The sequence below is a fragment of the Nicotiana tomentosiformis genome, chromosome 6, assembly GCF_000390325.3.
Source record: "Nicotiana tomentosiformis chromosome 6, ASM39032v3, whole genome shotgun sequence".
Lineage (NCBI taxonomy): Eukaryota > Viridiplantae > Streptophyta > Magnoliopsida > Solanales > Solanaceae > Nicotiana > Nicotiana tomentosiformis.
Window position 1 is genome coordinate 70,399,681 of NC_090817.1, and position 16,311 is coordinate 70,415,991.

The following is a 16,311-nucleotide window of genomic DNA, read 5'->3' on the forward strand; positions in this document are numbered from 1 at the left end:
GACATGGCTTACCCAAGAGGACAGCTCGAGCAGAGGTAGAGGTAATGTACCGGGAGCACGAAAGTCTACCCGGCCTAGTTGCTGATCTAGCCTCATTCTATTTGGTACGACCTCTAACAGAAAAGTGGGCCACGCGTACATGTGCACCATATTTTTAGAAGACTCAGAAGGGAGGCATAAGAAGACAGTTTAATACAGTTCAAATAATATCAAAGCGGTAAATGAGTGACAATTAGCACATTAGACCCACAAACACAGTAATATCAACAAACAATAAAGCCAAGTATAGATCACATTAACAAGCTTGAATTCTGAACCCTGAACCAGAGATTCTGGGTTCTTCTCCCCAGCAGAGTTGCCAGAGCTGTCACACCTACTTTTTCCCGAGGGGATAAGGAGTTTTTCTAATTAAAGTGACATTGTTCAAAATGGGATTATTTATTTGATTTTAAGAGTCACCACTTGGGATAAGTATTATGGTATCCTAAGCCACCAGTTTATTTTAAAATCCCAAATTGAGAAAATTGACTCTATTTATGGTCTGCGAACATAGAAGACCGGGTAAGAAATTCTATTAACCCAAGAGAAGGTGTGAGGTAATCCCGGATTCCGTGATTTTAGCACAGTCGCTTTAATCATACCTGGCTTAGTTGTTTGTTTAATTACTCAATTTTAGAACCTATGTACGTTTACCTTTTTACCGCTTTTAATTATGGCGTTATGGAATTAATTTTGGAAACCGGTCACGTATGTATGAAACCGTTTTATTTGGGGTGCTTAAAATCATGTCACGCGTACGTGTACACAATTAATCACGCTTTATTATTATTATGATTGTTTTGACCAAAGTTGCGCGAACGCATACCTTGGTTTTAATTTTGAAAATCGTAGTTATGTCATGCGAACGTATACATAATCACGATAATTTGATTAATTAATAGCGTGCCTAAAGTAGACTATCGCGTTCAATGTAGCTACTAAACATATAGCCCAAAGACACTTTTTAATTCTTGTTGAACTCATCCACCCAAATCCTGGTCAAATCAGTTTCGTTATTTTAATGGGTCAATACAGCAAGACAAACCCAAATCTCTATTCGCTCCCTTTAGTCCCAACTCCACATACCCAATTTACCCAATTCAACAATTTATATTAAACCCCCATTATCTTACCTAAATGATGAACAATAGGCAACAATTAACCATTTAAACTAAACTAAATAAAAGGAAAACTACAACGAAGTAGATACAAACAAAAACCATATCAATCACTAAAGATAAATTAAAATGAAAGCTAAGGCATGATAAAATGACAAAGCATCCAGAATAAGGTTGCGGATCACATCCCTCAATCCAAAGGAGAAGGAACATAGCGAAGAAGAACCGTCAAGTTTTGAGGCAGCAACATATTCTTGGACTCCTTTTGGTTTCTGTTGGACTAAGGAACGGATTTGGGTCCATGGTGTAAATAATTTTTTGGCAAAGGCTGAATAAGGGTTTATAAGGGGTAGTTCAGTGGAAGATACTTTTTGTTCGTCGGTTAGGATGTCTACTTCATAGAGGTAATCATATTTTTTGGACAAGGTTTTATATATAGTAGGAGACATATTCATTTTTGCAAGGGAAGAGAATGATGGAAATGACTCAGAAACGCTACGTATTTGTCATTCTATTTTTATGTGCTTCGATGGTGTTTCATAGTGGTTGTGAGCTGATTTTAGAGTGGTTTTCATGGCTAAAAGTTGCTGGGTTTTTGACTAGTTTTTGTCCAAGAGAGAGGTAGCTAACGGTGGAGTTTTACATGACGGTTTGGTGGGCTTTCGGACTGGTTTTTCAGCTGTTCGTTGGAGGAAAAAGAGCTGGTCGGAAGTGGTGTAATTACGACGGAGGGAAGGCTGTTTCTAGGGTGTTTCAGGGACTGTTTGGGGGTGAGTATTTTGAGATGAAATGGTGGTGATGAAGAAGGGGGGTGGGCCGCTGCCTTTGGTTGTAAAAGAGGGAGAGGGTCTCTCTCTCAAATGTCGCCCCCCTTTTGTGGGTTGTGTGAGTGGAAGATATATAGGTGTAGGTATAGGGATTAATTGGTGGCCAAAAAAAAGAGTGTGTATGTGCATTTGAGTTTTGAGGGAGAGCATGTGAGTTAGTTACAAAAGATAAGGAAGAATCTTGCCACATAGAAATGATTCATTGGCTCTTGCTTTAATTAATATTTTTTCTTTTTTTTAAGAATGTAAAAATAAAAATACTAGCTAAATAATTTAAAATCAAGAACATATAATTTTTTTTTATGATTTTTAATTTTCTTAAATAAAACCTATAAAGGTGAAATAAAGAAAAAATATCAAGATTAAACTTAAAAGATATTTAAATGCTAAAAAGTGATAAAAAGAGTTTAAATATGGTCAAAAATTAAGTGCTCACAACACTCTAGAATCAATAGGGGAGTATAAGATGATAAAAAGTCTTTTCTTGGTGTGACATGTGAGGTTGCTCCAGAATCTACTATCCAGCTCGCCTCATGGGATACCAAATTGATGACGTTTTCATCATAAGCAAAAAGAAGGTCATCTCGAACAATAGCAGCAACATTGATCTCGTTATTTTCAACTTTCTTTCCTTCTCTAATGTCTTACTTCAACTTGTGGCAAAACCTTTTGATATGCCCTTTCTTGCCACAGTGGTTTCACGTAATATTATGATATTTGGACATGTTACACCCCATGTCTTCATACGTGAGTACGTCGTAAGCCAATTAATGTAAGCCCAAAAATGAGATCGTATTTGAAAGTACATAAAGTAAGTTAATAATATTACCTTGGAGGTTACAAATATTTAAGATCATGGATAACAAGTACCAAAAGGGTTGGAAGTCTTAGAAGCTAAACAAATTGAGGAAGATAAGTTTCGTCGAAAGTTGACAAATTGGGAATGTTATAACATGTACTTTTGGGGTGATACTAGGGTTCTTAACATGACAAGGAGGTTATTTTATGAGTTATTTTAGTCATATGATAGCCGGGTGTTATGATTTGAAGTCAAACAAGTTATGGAAGAAAAGTTAGCAAATGTCATCACAAGTTACATTCATAAATTTGCTGAAAATTAGGTCAAATATAGTGGAGCTTTTTCTCAATATACTTGGAATTATGAGTTGGTTTATCTACCAAATTGAAGATCTAAGAGTCTAGTTTATAATGCATTAAACCATTCATCTATACGATATCATAGTAGAGAGATATTCGCGTTTTTACGAGACTGCACAAGCAGCTCCCAATGAGACCCACTTAGGCGGTAGTCGACCTACTTCACTTTAAAAACTATTTGGACGATATTTATTTCTCATTTTTCGACCCAACCTCGTCCCTATACTCCTCCTAACCCTCCTAAACAGATACCATAAGGGATTGAAGTGATTCCAAAGTGATTACACCATATTTCAACATCAAAAGTTAGTTCTAGTGAAGAACAACAACTCTTTGAGGTTGTGTTGTCATTGAGGATAATTGTGGGCTGTGTTTGGCTGAAATTTCAAGCTGTTTCTACTATCTAAGGTGAGTATAATAGCCTAATAATTGTGCTTAAGCTTGATTGTGCGTTAGTTAAGTTGTTAGGATGATAAACTACAAGATAATACTTGGATTAGCTTGAGATATTTTTGTTCTTGATAGATTGATTTGAAAGTTGCTCTTATGAACTTTAAGTGACTGAAAATTATGGAAAATAAGTTGGCTATGATATTGTTAGTATGATTATGTTGGTTTACATGTCAATCTTGTTGAGGAAATTGGTAACTAGAAAAGGAAATGGCTATAAAGCAATTGAAAGTTGTCGACAGTGATATTATCTTGTGTTGGGCTATTTCGGGTAACTTTAAAATTTAGTACAAGGTTAGAAATACTTTAATAGGTATTGGTTATTATACTGGATATATTACTAAGTTCAATAATGAATGATAATGGGTTGAAGGGTGCTAAAGAGATTCAATCCGAGCTTGCCGCTCGTCGTGATATGTTGATGACTTGTTCATGAAATATTTTGTACTCTATTGTTGAAGTTGTTCTTATTGAATTGCTCTGGTTGTCGTTGTTGGTATATGGTATTGGAGGAGGCCCTTGTTACAGGGGAGATGCTGCCCAAATTTACATAAACGTGCTACTAGTTTAAGTTGCGGACTTAGCCTTTACTCAGCACTGATTTTGAATCTCCTTATGCTATGATAGATTGAGTTGAGTTGTTTAAAAAATTGATTGGAAGGTATTAAGGACTCAACGAAGTTAAGGTATGTTAAGGCTAAACCTTTCCTTCATTTTGACATGATTCCGTAACTACATGTATTTGATAACGAGACATAAAGAGAAGTTCATATTCCTGAATTTATGTACATTATCCTAGTCTCATAAGTTACAGTATTCTTCCTTATCGGGACTTCATATTACGTTAAGTATTGTCTTCTTCTAGTCAATAGAGCATAGGTTCTATATAGATATATATAGTATTATAGTATTTTCACCACCATCGAGCTATAATCGGTGGGCATGCCCCTATTGGGCAACCTTCAGATGGTAAGTTATATACAAGCCTACTATAGCCGAGCGCCTATGAGCGAGCCCAAAATGGCCGAGATACAGAGCCTAGTATGGACGAGAGCCTATGAGCGAGCCTACTATGGCAGAGCAATTATACGTACCGAGCCTTATAAGGTCGGACAATTATTTTACTTACTATATTGAGAGAGTTGAGTCAGTATCAGTAGGTAAGTATATCTTCAGATCATCTTTGACTCCCATTTACTTCAGTTATTATATTATTAGCTATGTTTCAGCTTTGAGTTATTCTGTTGTCTTACATACTTGGTACATTATTTCGTACTGATGTCCCTTTTGTCAGGGACGCTGCATTTCATGCCTGCAGGTCCTGATATACAACTAGATAGACCTTACCAGTAGACAGAGTCAAACATCAGCTTGGTTGGTAAGCTCCACTTCCTCGGGGTTACCAGGTCTAGACCTTGGAGTCCATTTTATATTTACTGGTTTGATGGGTAGGCCGAGGCCATATCTCGACCATAATACAGTTCAACTATCTCTAGAGGCTTGTAGACGAGTCCTATATATTTTAGATATTAGTATTGTGGCCTTGCCAGCCCTGTGTACATGTTAGTTTGGTATTGCTGGTTATAGACATTCATGGTGGCCTCGTCGGCCTAAGTTGAGGGTTACCCCTCTAGAGTTCACAATTATAGAGTGGTACGCTCGGGCCAAATATGGCATCGGGTGCTGGCCACGCCTCCCCAGGTTTGGGGCGTGACAGGACCTTAACTTACTTCTACTTTTACCTCTATTTTTCAAACCTCTTGTTCTATCTCTCCCCCAGTCTTCTGTAACTAAGATATCTGCTTGTGAGGATGAACCCTGAGATTTTCTCCTTACTTCCTCGTTCAACACACCACTCTTAGCATATTCTATGGTCACCTTACCTCCAGGAGCTGTATTTGTCAAAGAAACACGAAGAGTTTCCCAAGAGTCTGGTAGAGTATTAAGAAGCCAAAGTCCTTGTATCTCATCATAAAAATTAACTCCCATTCCAGATAGCTGATCAAGGACACCCTGAAAATTATTTATATGATCAAGGATAGGACTGCCCTCCTTGTATTTAAAGGTCATCAATTGGTTTAGTAGGAACAACTTGTTGTTCCCAGTTTTTGAAGCATAAAGAGTCTCTAGCTTTTCCTACAAGGATCTCGCATATGACTCGTTCACAATATGGTTGCGAACATTGTCTTCAACCCATTATCGTAAATATTCACATACTTGCTGGTGCTCGAAATCCCAATCTTCATCAGATATACTCTGGGGTTTATGAGCTGCAAAAACGGGTAGATGCATCTTCTTCACGAACAACAAATCTTTCATCTTGCTTCTCTAAAAATTATAATTGCTCACTTTTAAACATACCATCTTGCTCATATTCGCCTCCATTCCGAAGAAATCCCTCAAATAAATAACCAAGTCTCTGATACTACTGTTATGTCGAGGAAGAGGCAAATTCAAAAATAAAGAAGATAAAGACCCTTCAAATCAAAAGTAAAAATCACTGGATCACAAAGATCCAAAAGGCTCCACTATAACAATAAGAGGGTTACAAAAGTTTTCCAAATTGGCTAAACAACAAGTGCCAAACATGGAGCAACAATAGCAACAAGAGTAATAACAAATCAATTGAAGAAGAAGGAGAAGTCACAAAATGGAGCTACTGTTCGGGGCTTGAAATCAGATGCCACGGGTCCCGAAATATGATCTCCACATTCAAATCAAATATCAAGATGTTAAGAACATTCAACCAAAACTTCAGCCCGATCCAACGGTTAACGAATCAGAAAACGTGATTTGAAGTTGGATGGTCGGAACAAAAATCTGCAGCAAAACAAACACTTTTCTTCTCTCTTCTTTCTTGATGAAAGCTCTCTTGAAAACCATTCTTACGTGTTAAAATCTTTCAAAGACTTGTACCAATGAGCATAGAACAGTTCTCCAAGATTGTCCTATTTATAGATAATTGGTGGTGCTTTCTCTTAAAGCCAAAATCAACTGTACATAGGAATAAAAACTGAATCCAATTCCGAATAGGATTAGAAACCAAAAGAGAATAGAATTAGGCCATTGGGCCTTTGGCTGGACAACATGGGCATGAGCCCAAAATTACACTACTCAAACTATATAGTACATAAAATGGGGTGAGATCCCTTCTAGGAAAACTTATCCAGTATTGCTCAATATTGTTGCTGATGTACGTCTTGTGTCCAGCCATCTAGTTGATGGCTGAGATTCTTATTACTAAATAATAAAATAGCAATGCAATATTAAATAAAAATAATGAAAAAATTAACACTTAGCGTCAGCCAATATTCTTGTTCCATCCATTTTGCTTTCACACTTTAAAGCTTCACATAGGGTTTACCATGATGCCACAGTAATAATAAATTTATACATAAAAATACGGCATTAAAAATAACATGGCAGAATACACGATATTTTAACCGCCAAAAAGATTTCCTGCATCATTCTTTTTTGTAAAAGCTTACCAATCTCATCAAAGATATGTATATATCTTTCTAACTAATTATATATTTTAAATTTTATACTGAATCACTTTTTATTCTTCTCTGGGAAAGCAAAACCTCCATTATTGTAGCAATGGATCAATGAACTTCTCAAAGACAAGATTCTATTCTTATCTTTTCTTTTAATATACTACTAACTGTTTAATCTTATTAAGTTTTATTCGTTAACTTTATTTGATTATATTATATTTCTTTGAAAAATGCATTATAGTTTCTTCTAGTGTAATATTTTTGTAGCTCATCCAAACGAATTCAAATACAAGTTTATACATTTGGAGTTTATACACGGTTAAATTATTGATTTTTTATTTTGTAATAAGTTTATACATTTCAAATTGAAGTTATCAACTTTTGATTCACTCGTGGGATCCGGGCGGTCTAGGGGAACACCACGCTTGCATCGGTCCGTAGAACCTATAAAAAGGAGATGGTTGTGGCGCGAAGTACTCTTGTGCACCTACGTCATTTGGCTCGCGCGCAAGCCCGCCTCCTTATGTTATGGTAGAATTGAGCTTATTGCTGGGCTGGTTATTCAGAGCCAACAATTGGCTGTCGAATTTCGTCCGCAACTAGAAGAAGATCGCTTCGGGGTCACTGTGGTGTGGCTAAATGAGCTTTCGACCGAAAAAGTTTTTTTGCTGGGTCTCGCTTGCACATTTTTGGGTTTGACTTTTCGTCCCTTATTTTTTGTTATACTACTAATACTTGCTCTGCTATTCTGCCCAAGCCTGGCTGAGGAAGAGTTACGGGGCGTAAAACAACCGTTTTTTAAATATTTTTCAATCGCCTTTGTTTATTGTGAACCCGATTCGCCAGCCAGCCATCGTCACGCATGCTTATCTTGTGTGACAACACTACAGAGCGAGTTGCTAGATCAAAGACTGCTGTACGTTGCATCTTGAGTCTCTTTAGATACGGAGGGCTTATGAGTCACAGAATTTTAATCCCAAAAAACAAGCTACCAAACTTTTTTCAAAAATGCAAGCAGGGATGGCTGCGAAGCCTGTATTGGGAAGGAGGTTCAGCAGGAAACAAGAGAGCAGCCATACCTTTCAAGCAAATCAAACCAAAGTCAATCATTCAACAATGCCCCATCGGGACATTCTGTATTGGAAGTTGACACCATGAACTAAGGATTGGAAGGGCTGAGGATAGGCAGCGATCTTTATTTGAAATATGAGCCGCTAAAATTTTTCCCTTTTGCAATCTCATTAACATCATCACCAGTGACCACAATGGATCTTAGAAGAATTCCACTTTGAAGCACGACTCTTTCTATTTCTGTGCTGGCATTTGACTTGTCTCCCTTCCTACGTGAATCTATGTTCGAAGGACATCATACCAAAGTCGTACAATTAAGACGGTCAGCCTTTGCATCACGACGTCGAATCATCTTTCGATGAAACGATGGTATGATGCGAGGAAGACCCGACTTCAAAACTGTACGTGGAGCTTCCATACAATAAGCAGACAGAGTAGAAGAGAAGGCCTGGCTCACTATGTTCAACAAAGCCACTTTGTCCCTAGACTCGGATTTTCAGTTCATAGTCAGCAGTGGAAGAGGGCATAGCTTTGATTTCTCAAGTTGCCCTCTCATGGTTGAATGTGAAAATGAATTGCTTTTGTTTAGCAATAGTCTTATAAGGATGATGCTTCCCCTGTGCCTTATCAATAATTAATAAGGAAGACCAGGCTAAAGGTAACTACTTTTTGCTCACCCAGTGAAAGGCAAGCCTGCCCCTTTAGTAGGTGATTCACTACCGAAACGAAAAAAAGGCTGGATCAATCAAAGGGGGTACTACGATTCCTCTGCCCCACGCATCTAACCAGCTCGCATGGTTCACCGATTCCACTGACTAGACCAAAAGAGTGCTTCAGTTTATGTAGAGGTGCACTTGAAGTGGAGGGTGTGCTGTACCTATTGGGATGGGCCCTTCCCCATAAGGCCCCACCGTTGGGGCATAAACGCCCTGTTGCTACCCATATGCGAGTCACCGTCTTAGCCTTCCCCATACATAGAAAAGTTACAAGGACAAGTTATCAACAAGGGTCGATGGCAGGTTCAATTACGGAGAAGTCAATAATCAAAGATTATGCGGAGGGTCCAGCAGTTACAAATAACCCAAGCAGAAGGGTCAAGCCTATTTTAATTTGTTATTGGAAAATGAGGAGGAAGACATCTATCATGGAGAGGCAATCCTCAAATACGTACTTTGACCTGATGGCTTACCCGTTCTTAAGAGAACGGTTCAACTGGTTAGGTGGTCTGGCGCATTATTCACTACGCTTTATTTAAAGCAGTGTGCGTCATCCGGGGTGATAAAAAAGAATCATACCTTGTTGACAGTGTCCCTGTCCCTTAATCATCAGGCTACCCTCGGATTCTTCCTCCAGTTATTAATGAGGTGGGGTATACAAAATTTAGTGATGCTCTTATGTTTGTATTCTTCTTTTTTTAACGTACAATTTCGAAAAAATCTTGTACAAAAGTACACTCGAAGACGTTTTCCACATAATTTTCAAGGTTTAACATATCTTGAGACTAAGCTTGGTCTTGAGTATGCTAGTGATTAGAGTATAATAAATTTCTATAATGAATATGCAAGATGAACTGGTTTTAGTGTTCGCAAAGGGTAAGTGAATACAAATAAAAAATTGGGTTATGTAACACCATGGAAGTTCACATGTTTCAAAGAGAATTTTTATGGAGATGATAAACGAAAATGTCAAGCTAAAAATCCACGAAAAGAAACTAGAACAAGATGTCAAGGGAAAGCAGGTAATAATACTTGTTCACACTGTATAATAGTTTCTTATTTATGTTAGACTTTTTGTAATACCCCGTATCTTTCAACATGTGTACGACTAAGGTGAGGTCGACAAATGTGCTTGAATGTGAAGAAAAAATAAGTCGTAATGAAAACTAAAGATCCAGGTATAAATATGCGTTAAATAAAAGTTAAGGTAAATAAGACTTGGAAAAGAAATGGGATATTGGACAAATAAATGAGCTATTTGCTTACACATCTACTTTCTTGAGCTACTTGCTTGCATATCCTACTTGCTAGAGCTACTTGACACATGTCTTAGTTATTAAGCGAGATCGAGATGCGTATTTAAAAGGAAGTAGGTGCATGTATCACATATTAAGCAAGTAGGTGCATCACTTAAAAGGAAAAGCCATAATTTTTTTAAATAAAATAGGGGGTGTCGGCCAAAGAGACCCCTTAGAGGGGCTGATTATCCTCTTTCTCTCTCACTTTATTTCAGCAAATGTCACTCCCAAAGACAACCATTGGAGCTCTCTCCCGAGATGGCCATTCCAAACTCCCTCAAGCCCTAAATGATTTTTTTTATTGTCAAGTTTTAGTTGGAGGGAAAACCTAAGAGTTGAAGAACCCAAGTTAGGAGTTGAGTTCTCCACCAAGCAAGGTAAGTATACAATCCTATTTCATTTTTTCTGATGAAAAGGTAGAGAAATGCATTCCATAATAGTAAGAACTCATGGGACGGTAATTGAAAATCGTGAGTTCGAGTAGTTTAACTTATAGTGGACTGTTTTATGGGTAGTTACGTACTGTTATTGGGTTGTATACTGTGCTACTATTTTTGTGGAGTTTTGAAGGAGAAAGGGCATGGAGAAATGCCACATAATGGTGGGGTGGTGAGCGGGTCGTTCATCGTTACATTTTCATATTGTTTGACACTAGTATGATTATCGTTTTCTGCAAAGTAAACTTATAGGAGCTACTCTCATTGTGACTTATTGGAGGGCTACGAATCAAGGTATGTAGGTTATTCTTTTTGACCCCTTTCGGCATGAATCCGCCTTAACGGTAATTTTTTGAAAGAAAAGCTTAATGAAATATCTCGTCGTAAATACTCCACTTATGATATCATCTAGGTTCATATGTTTACCTTTGGCGTTGTTCTGTATATATTAAGTCTCAATTCACTCTAAAATTAAATATATTGCAAGTAACATCCATAATGTTATTCAGTAAGCTAATGACCTTACGTGATTCTGAATAGTTTGTCACTAGATTGAATAATGAGTCTCAAAGCTATTTTTGTGCAATACTATATATATTATATATATACTACTATAGTTGGGGATGTTATTATATTATATCTATACTGTTGCAGTCGGGGACGTTATTATTATACATATATCATTGCAGTTAAGGACATTATATATAAATATATACACACACACACACACACACTCTCTCTCTCTCTCTCTCTCTCTCTCTCTCTCTCTCTCTCTCTCTTTCTCAGACGTGGATGTCCCTATGTGACATATTTACTTCCAGATTGTTTCTTGTACTCTTCTGTACTTACTGTTTCTTTCATATGTTATTCATGCCTTACATATACAATACATTATTTTTGTACTGATACCCCTTTTGCTTGGGCACTACATTTCATGTTGCAGGTCCAGGTAGAGAGTCTGACAGGCCTCCCTAGTAGGTGATTGCTTGTGTTCAGCAATCGATTGGTAAGCTCCATGCCTCCCGGAGTTAGTCGAGTTTAGAGGTTTTGGTATGATTATATATATATATATATATATATATATATATATATATATATATATATATATTAGGTGTAGGTTGGTGTAGGTTGGGGCCCTATCACGACCATCTGATATATATTGTACTCTTAAAGGCTTGTAGACTGATTATTGTATGTCTAATATGTTCTGTATGGCCTTGATGTTGCCATGTTGATGTTTAGTGTAGCCTTGCCGGCCTTATATATATATATATATATATATATATATATATATATATATATATATATATATATATATATATATATAAGGGATATCCACCTATCGATGTTGTTATGTCTCTCATGTCTTCATATTGATGTATGTTGTGGCCTAGTCGGCCCCAAATATTCTGTATGTCCTGGTTATATGATTTTAGGTTGGTACGCTCGGTCAAGTGACGCACCGTGTGCCGGTCTCTCCTCCCCAAGTTTGGGGCGTAACAAACTTAGTATCAGAGCAGATATGTGTCCTAGGGAGTGTACAAGCCGTGTCTAGTAGAGTCTTGCTTATGGGTGTGTTGCGTACCATACTTATAATCAGGAGGCTATCGGGTATTTAGGGATGGTCACCTTTATTTCATACTCTAGATCATGTGATAGAGCTGAGTCATAAGATTTCGAGTCTTACTCATGCCTTTGTATATGTTTATAGCAATGCCGGTGACTAGGAAGACCACCGCTAGTCGTCAAGCCAATGCTAATGCGGGTGAAGGTAATAGCAGCGCAACGCTTGATAGTGCGGGCCGGTCTGAGGCCCAAAGTGAGTCACCATCTCAGGTGTCTTCACCTAATGAGATTAGAGGGAACTCAATACCCCCAGTTCCTCCACCCGGCTTTTCGGACCAGGATGTTAGGAATGCGGTACAGTTGTTGACGTAGTTAGTAGTCTCACAGCAGCGCCATATGAGGGCACCTGCGAGTGCTAGACTTTCTGATAGGTCATGGAGTTCTAGAGCTTGGGAGTTCATTAGCCTAAGTCCGCTAGTGTTTATGTGTTCTGATCCAGATGAGGATCCCAAGACTTCATTGATCAGCTTCACAGGATATTCTAGGTTATGCATGCTTCGAAGACCGAGGCATTGGAGCTGGCATCTTTCAGGCTACAAGACATGGCCATTATGTGGCATGAGTCTTGGTAGCGGTTCAAGGGACCGGATGCACCTTGAGCAGAGTGGGAGGATTTCTTAGGGGACTTTTTGGATCATTATATTCCATTAGAGGTTCGAGAGGCCAGAGTTGATTGATTCTTATCCCTCAGGCAGGGAAATATGAGTGTTTGAGAGTACAACCTTAGGTTTGATTCTTTGGCTAGATATGTTCCTACAATTGTGGCTTTGATGAGAGATATGTTCCATCGGTTCATGAACGATCTTGAGCCGCATTTGGTTGGAGTCTGTACAGTAGCATCTCTACTCCAGGATATGGATATCTCCCGCATACAAGCATTTGCTCAGAACTTAGAGGACCATAAGCACCAGCTCCAAGTTAGTCGGGATATAGAGCTAGAGAAACATAAGAGAGCTAGATCAGTTGGGTATTATGGAGAGTCACGAGATGGTTTCAGACCACAGTCTTCTAGGCGACCAACTTATCCTGCTAATAGTGCTCCACCTCAGTTTCGGGGGCCTAGGTATGATCGTTATGCCCATTCTGGACCGGATCAGAGTTCGCGGGCACCAAATTCTCAGCCTCAAGGGAGCTCGAGTCAGACGAGGCCGTCTTTGCCGCCCTGTAGTAAGTATGGTAAGATGCATATTGGACCGTGTTGTCGAGGTTCAGATGCATGTTATGGGTACGTGTTTTCAGGCCATATTTTGCGTGATTGCCCAAGGAGGGGTAAAGGGGGTAGGGCTCAGCCGACCAGGTCAATAACAGCTTTATCATCGACAACGCATCCTTCACGGAATGGTCCACAGGAACCTACTAGTCGAGGTAGAGGTAGAGGTAGAGGAGGAGCGTCTAGTTTATGCGGTACCCTAAATCGCATTTATGCCTTAGTGGATCGACAAGATCTTGAATCATCACCAAACGTTGTTACAACGTTTTCCGAGGTAACCTAAGTTTGAATAGAAATTTGTTTGTACTAAGTAAGTACAATTTAGAATAGAGCCTGATTTATTACGTAAGCCATTTGATGTATCTAAGCTGGTTGGTGAATAGGTTATGGCTAGATGGGTCTATCAAGGTTGTGCGGCAATAATTTGTAGCCGTCATACCTCAGTTGATCTGGTTAAGCTAGAAATGGTGGATTTTGATGTTATCATTGGAATGGATTGGCTAGTATCTTGTTATGCCATGGTTGATTGTCGCACGCAGGTTGTTAGATTTAAATTTTTCGGGCGAGCCAGTCCTGGAATGGAAGGGTAACGTTGTGACTTCTAAGGGCAGATTTATTTCCTACCTTAAGGCGAGGAAGATGATCTCTAAGGGGTACATTTATCATCTAGTTCGAGCCAGAGATACAGATGTAGAACCACCAACTCTTCAGTCTGTTCCAGTGGTTAGTGAATATTGAGATATATTTTCGGAAGAACTCCCAAGTATTTCTCCAGAGAGGGAGATTGATTTTGGTATTGATTTGCTTCCAGACACCCAACCGATATCCATCCCTCCTTACCGAATGGCTCCTGTCGAGCTGAAGGAGTTGAAGAATTTGCTGGAGAAAGGCTTTATAAGGCCTAGTACTTTGCTGTGGGGAGCACTAGTGTTGTTCGTACGTAAGAAAGATGATTTGTTGAGGATGTGCATCGATTACCGCCAATTGAATAAGGTTACCATAAAGAATAAATATCTGCTTCCAAGGATCAATGACCTATTTGATCAGTTACACGGTGCCAAGTGCTTCTCAAAAATTGATTTAAGGTCAGGGTCCCATCAATTGAGAGTTAAGGAGAAGGATATTTAGAAAACGACCTTCAGAACTAGGTATGGTCAGTTCGAGTTCCTTGTGATATCATTCGGGCTTACTAATGCACCAGCGACCTTCATGGATTTAATGAACTGGGTCTTCAAGCCTTTCTTGGATATATTTGTGATCGTGTTTATTGATGATATTCTAGTGTATTCACGGTCAGAAGAGGAGCATGTGAACCATCTACGAGCAGTGTTACAGACGCTCTGGGATCGTGAATTGTATGCTAAGTTGTCCAAGTATGAAATTTTGGCTGAATTTAGTGGCATTTCTTGGCCATATAGTCTATGACAAGGGTATCAAACTTGACAATCGGAAGATTGAGGCTGTGAACAATTGGTCGAGGCTATTACATCCCGCAATTTCATACGTCAAGTACATCGTAAGTCAATTGACATTAGCTCAAAAATATGATCATCCTCGAGGTTATATAAAGTAAGTTAATCATGTTACCTTGGAGGTTACAAAAGGTTGGATATCATTATCAACAAGTACCAAGAGGGTTAGAAGTTGAGTGGGTCGAAGAAAATAAGTTTCGTCGAAAGTCGGCAAGTTGAAACTATTATAAGTCATACCTTTGGGGAAAGACTAGGAGTTCTTAACCTACTAGGAAAGGATTATTATGAGGTATTTGAATCATATAATATTCGTATTTTTAGTTTTAAAGTCAAACAAGTTGTAAAACAAAAGACGACAAAAGTTGTCGTAAGTCACGTTCATAATTTACTGAAATTTGGGTCTAATATATCATTGAGATTTTCTCTCAATGTACTTGGATTTACTAGGTTATCGGCCCACAAAATTGAATATCTATGAGCTAGTTTCTAACTTATTAAACTGTTCATCAATACGACATCGGAGTAGAGAGATGTTTGCGCTTTTGCGAGATTGCGCATGCAGCTCCCTTTGGGACCTACAAAGTCGGTGGAGGCTTATCTTGTTATATAAAGTGGTAGGATTCATCTCCAAGTCTCATTTTTGAAAAAATCAGACCTCCAAGTACCTCTAAATTCTATCTAAGCATATTCTAAAGGTTCATACGCAAATCGAAGGCCAAAACACCTAAGTTCTTCATTAAAGGTGTTGTAGAAGTGGTGGAGATCACTTATATGATGTTGTTAATGAGTTGTGAGTTATTTCAAGTTTAAGGAGAGTTGTTCTTGGAGTTTTTGCTTGCTGTTTAAAGGAAATATCCTCTTATCCTATATGGATTTGATCATATCTAAGCCCTAGCTAGGTTGTTTGGTTGAGATGTTGTAAGATAGCACTTGAAAGTTGTTTGTGATGTTCTTGAGATGTGTTGGGTTGTCTAATGTTGTTTTTATGATGGATATAAGGCTGGAAATTATATGAATGTGGTTGTTTGTGTGCTGTACATTTTGGATGATCTAATCATATTAGTTGTTATAAGTTTTAAGTTGAAGAGTAGATGATGAAAGCAACTTGTAGTGTATATTGTATAACATGTTGACATTGTTCTTGGTATGTTTAGTTCTTGAAGGTGTTGCTGCGTTATAGTTATAAATATATGAAGGTATTACAAGGTAAAACCACTCTTCTTCTCTATGTATAAAGACACGTTGAAGTCGTAGTTATACTTAGTCATTTTAAGATGGAAGTAATGGATGCATGGTGTATTTGAGTTGTTTGTTGTGTTGTGTGGATTTGTTGAGCTGGTTTAGTTGTTTAAAGTGGTTGTAAATCGTTGGAGTAACTTGAGTATATTCTTG

The 16,311-nt window shown here is 38.3% G+C and overlaps 1 protein-coding gene across 1 annotated transcript; it reads left to right on the top strand.

Moving 5' to 3' along the window:
* Positions 1-12,324: 12,324 nt before the first annotated feature.
* Positions 12,325-14,185, top strand: LOC138894181 (uncharacterized). The gene is made up of 4 exons (XM_070178862.1): positions 12,325-12,545; positions 12,983-13,721; positions 13,831-13,986; positions 14,078-14,185. The coding sequence occupies exons 1-4, from the start codon at positions 12,325-12,327 to the stop codon at positions 14,183-14,185; spliced, it is 1,224 nt and encodes a 407-aa protein (XP_070034963.1).
* Positions 14,186-16,311: the final 2,126 nt, after the last annotated feature.

Coding starts and splice junctions, on each gene's coding strand:
- LOC138894181 (XM_070178862.1), top strand. CDS start 12,325: ATGCCGGTGACTAGGAAGACCACCGCTAGTCGTCAAGCCAATGCTAAT. Junction 12,546..12,982: donor AATGCGGTACAGTTGTTGAC/GTAGTTAGTAGT, acceptor TTCTTTGGCTAG/ATATGTTCCTACAATTGTGG. Junction 13,987..14,077: donor TGGTTGATTGTCGCACGCAG/GTTGTTAGATTT, acceptor TCCTACCTTAAG/GCGAGGAAGATGATCTCTAA.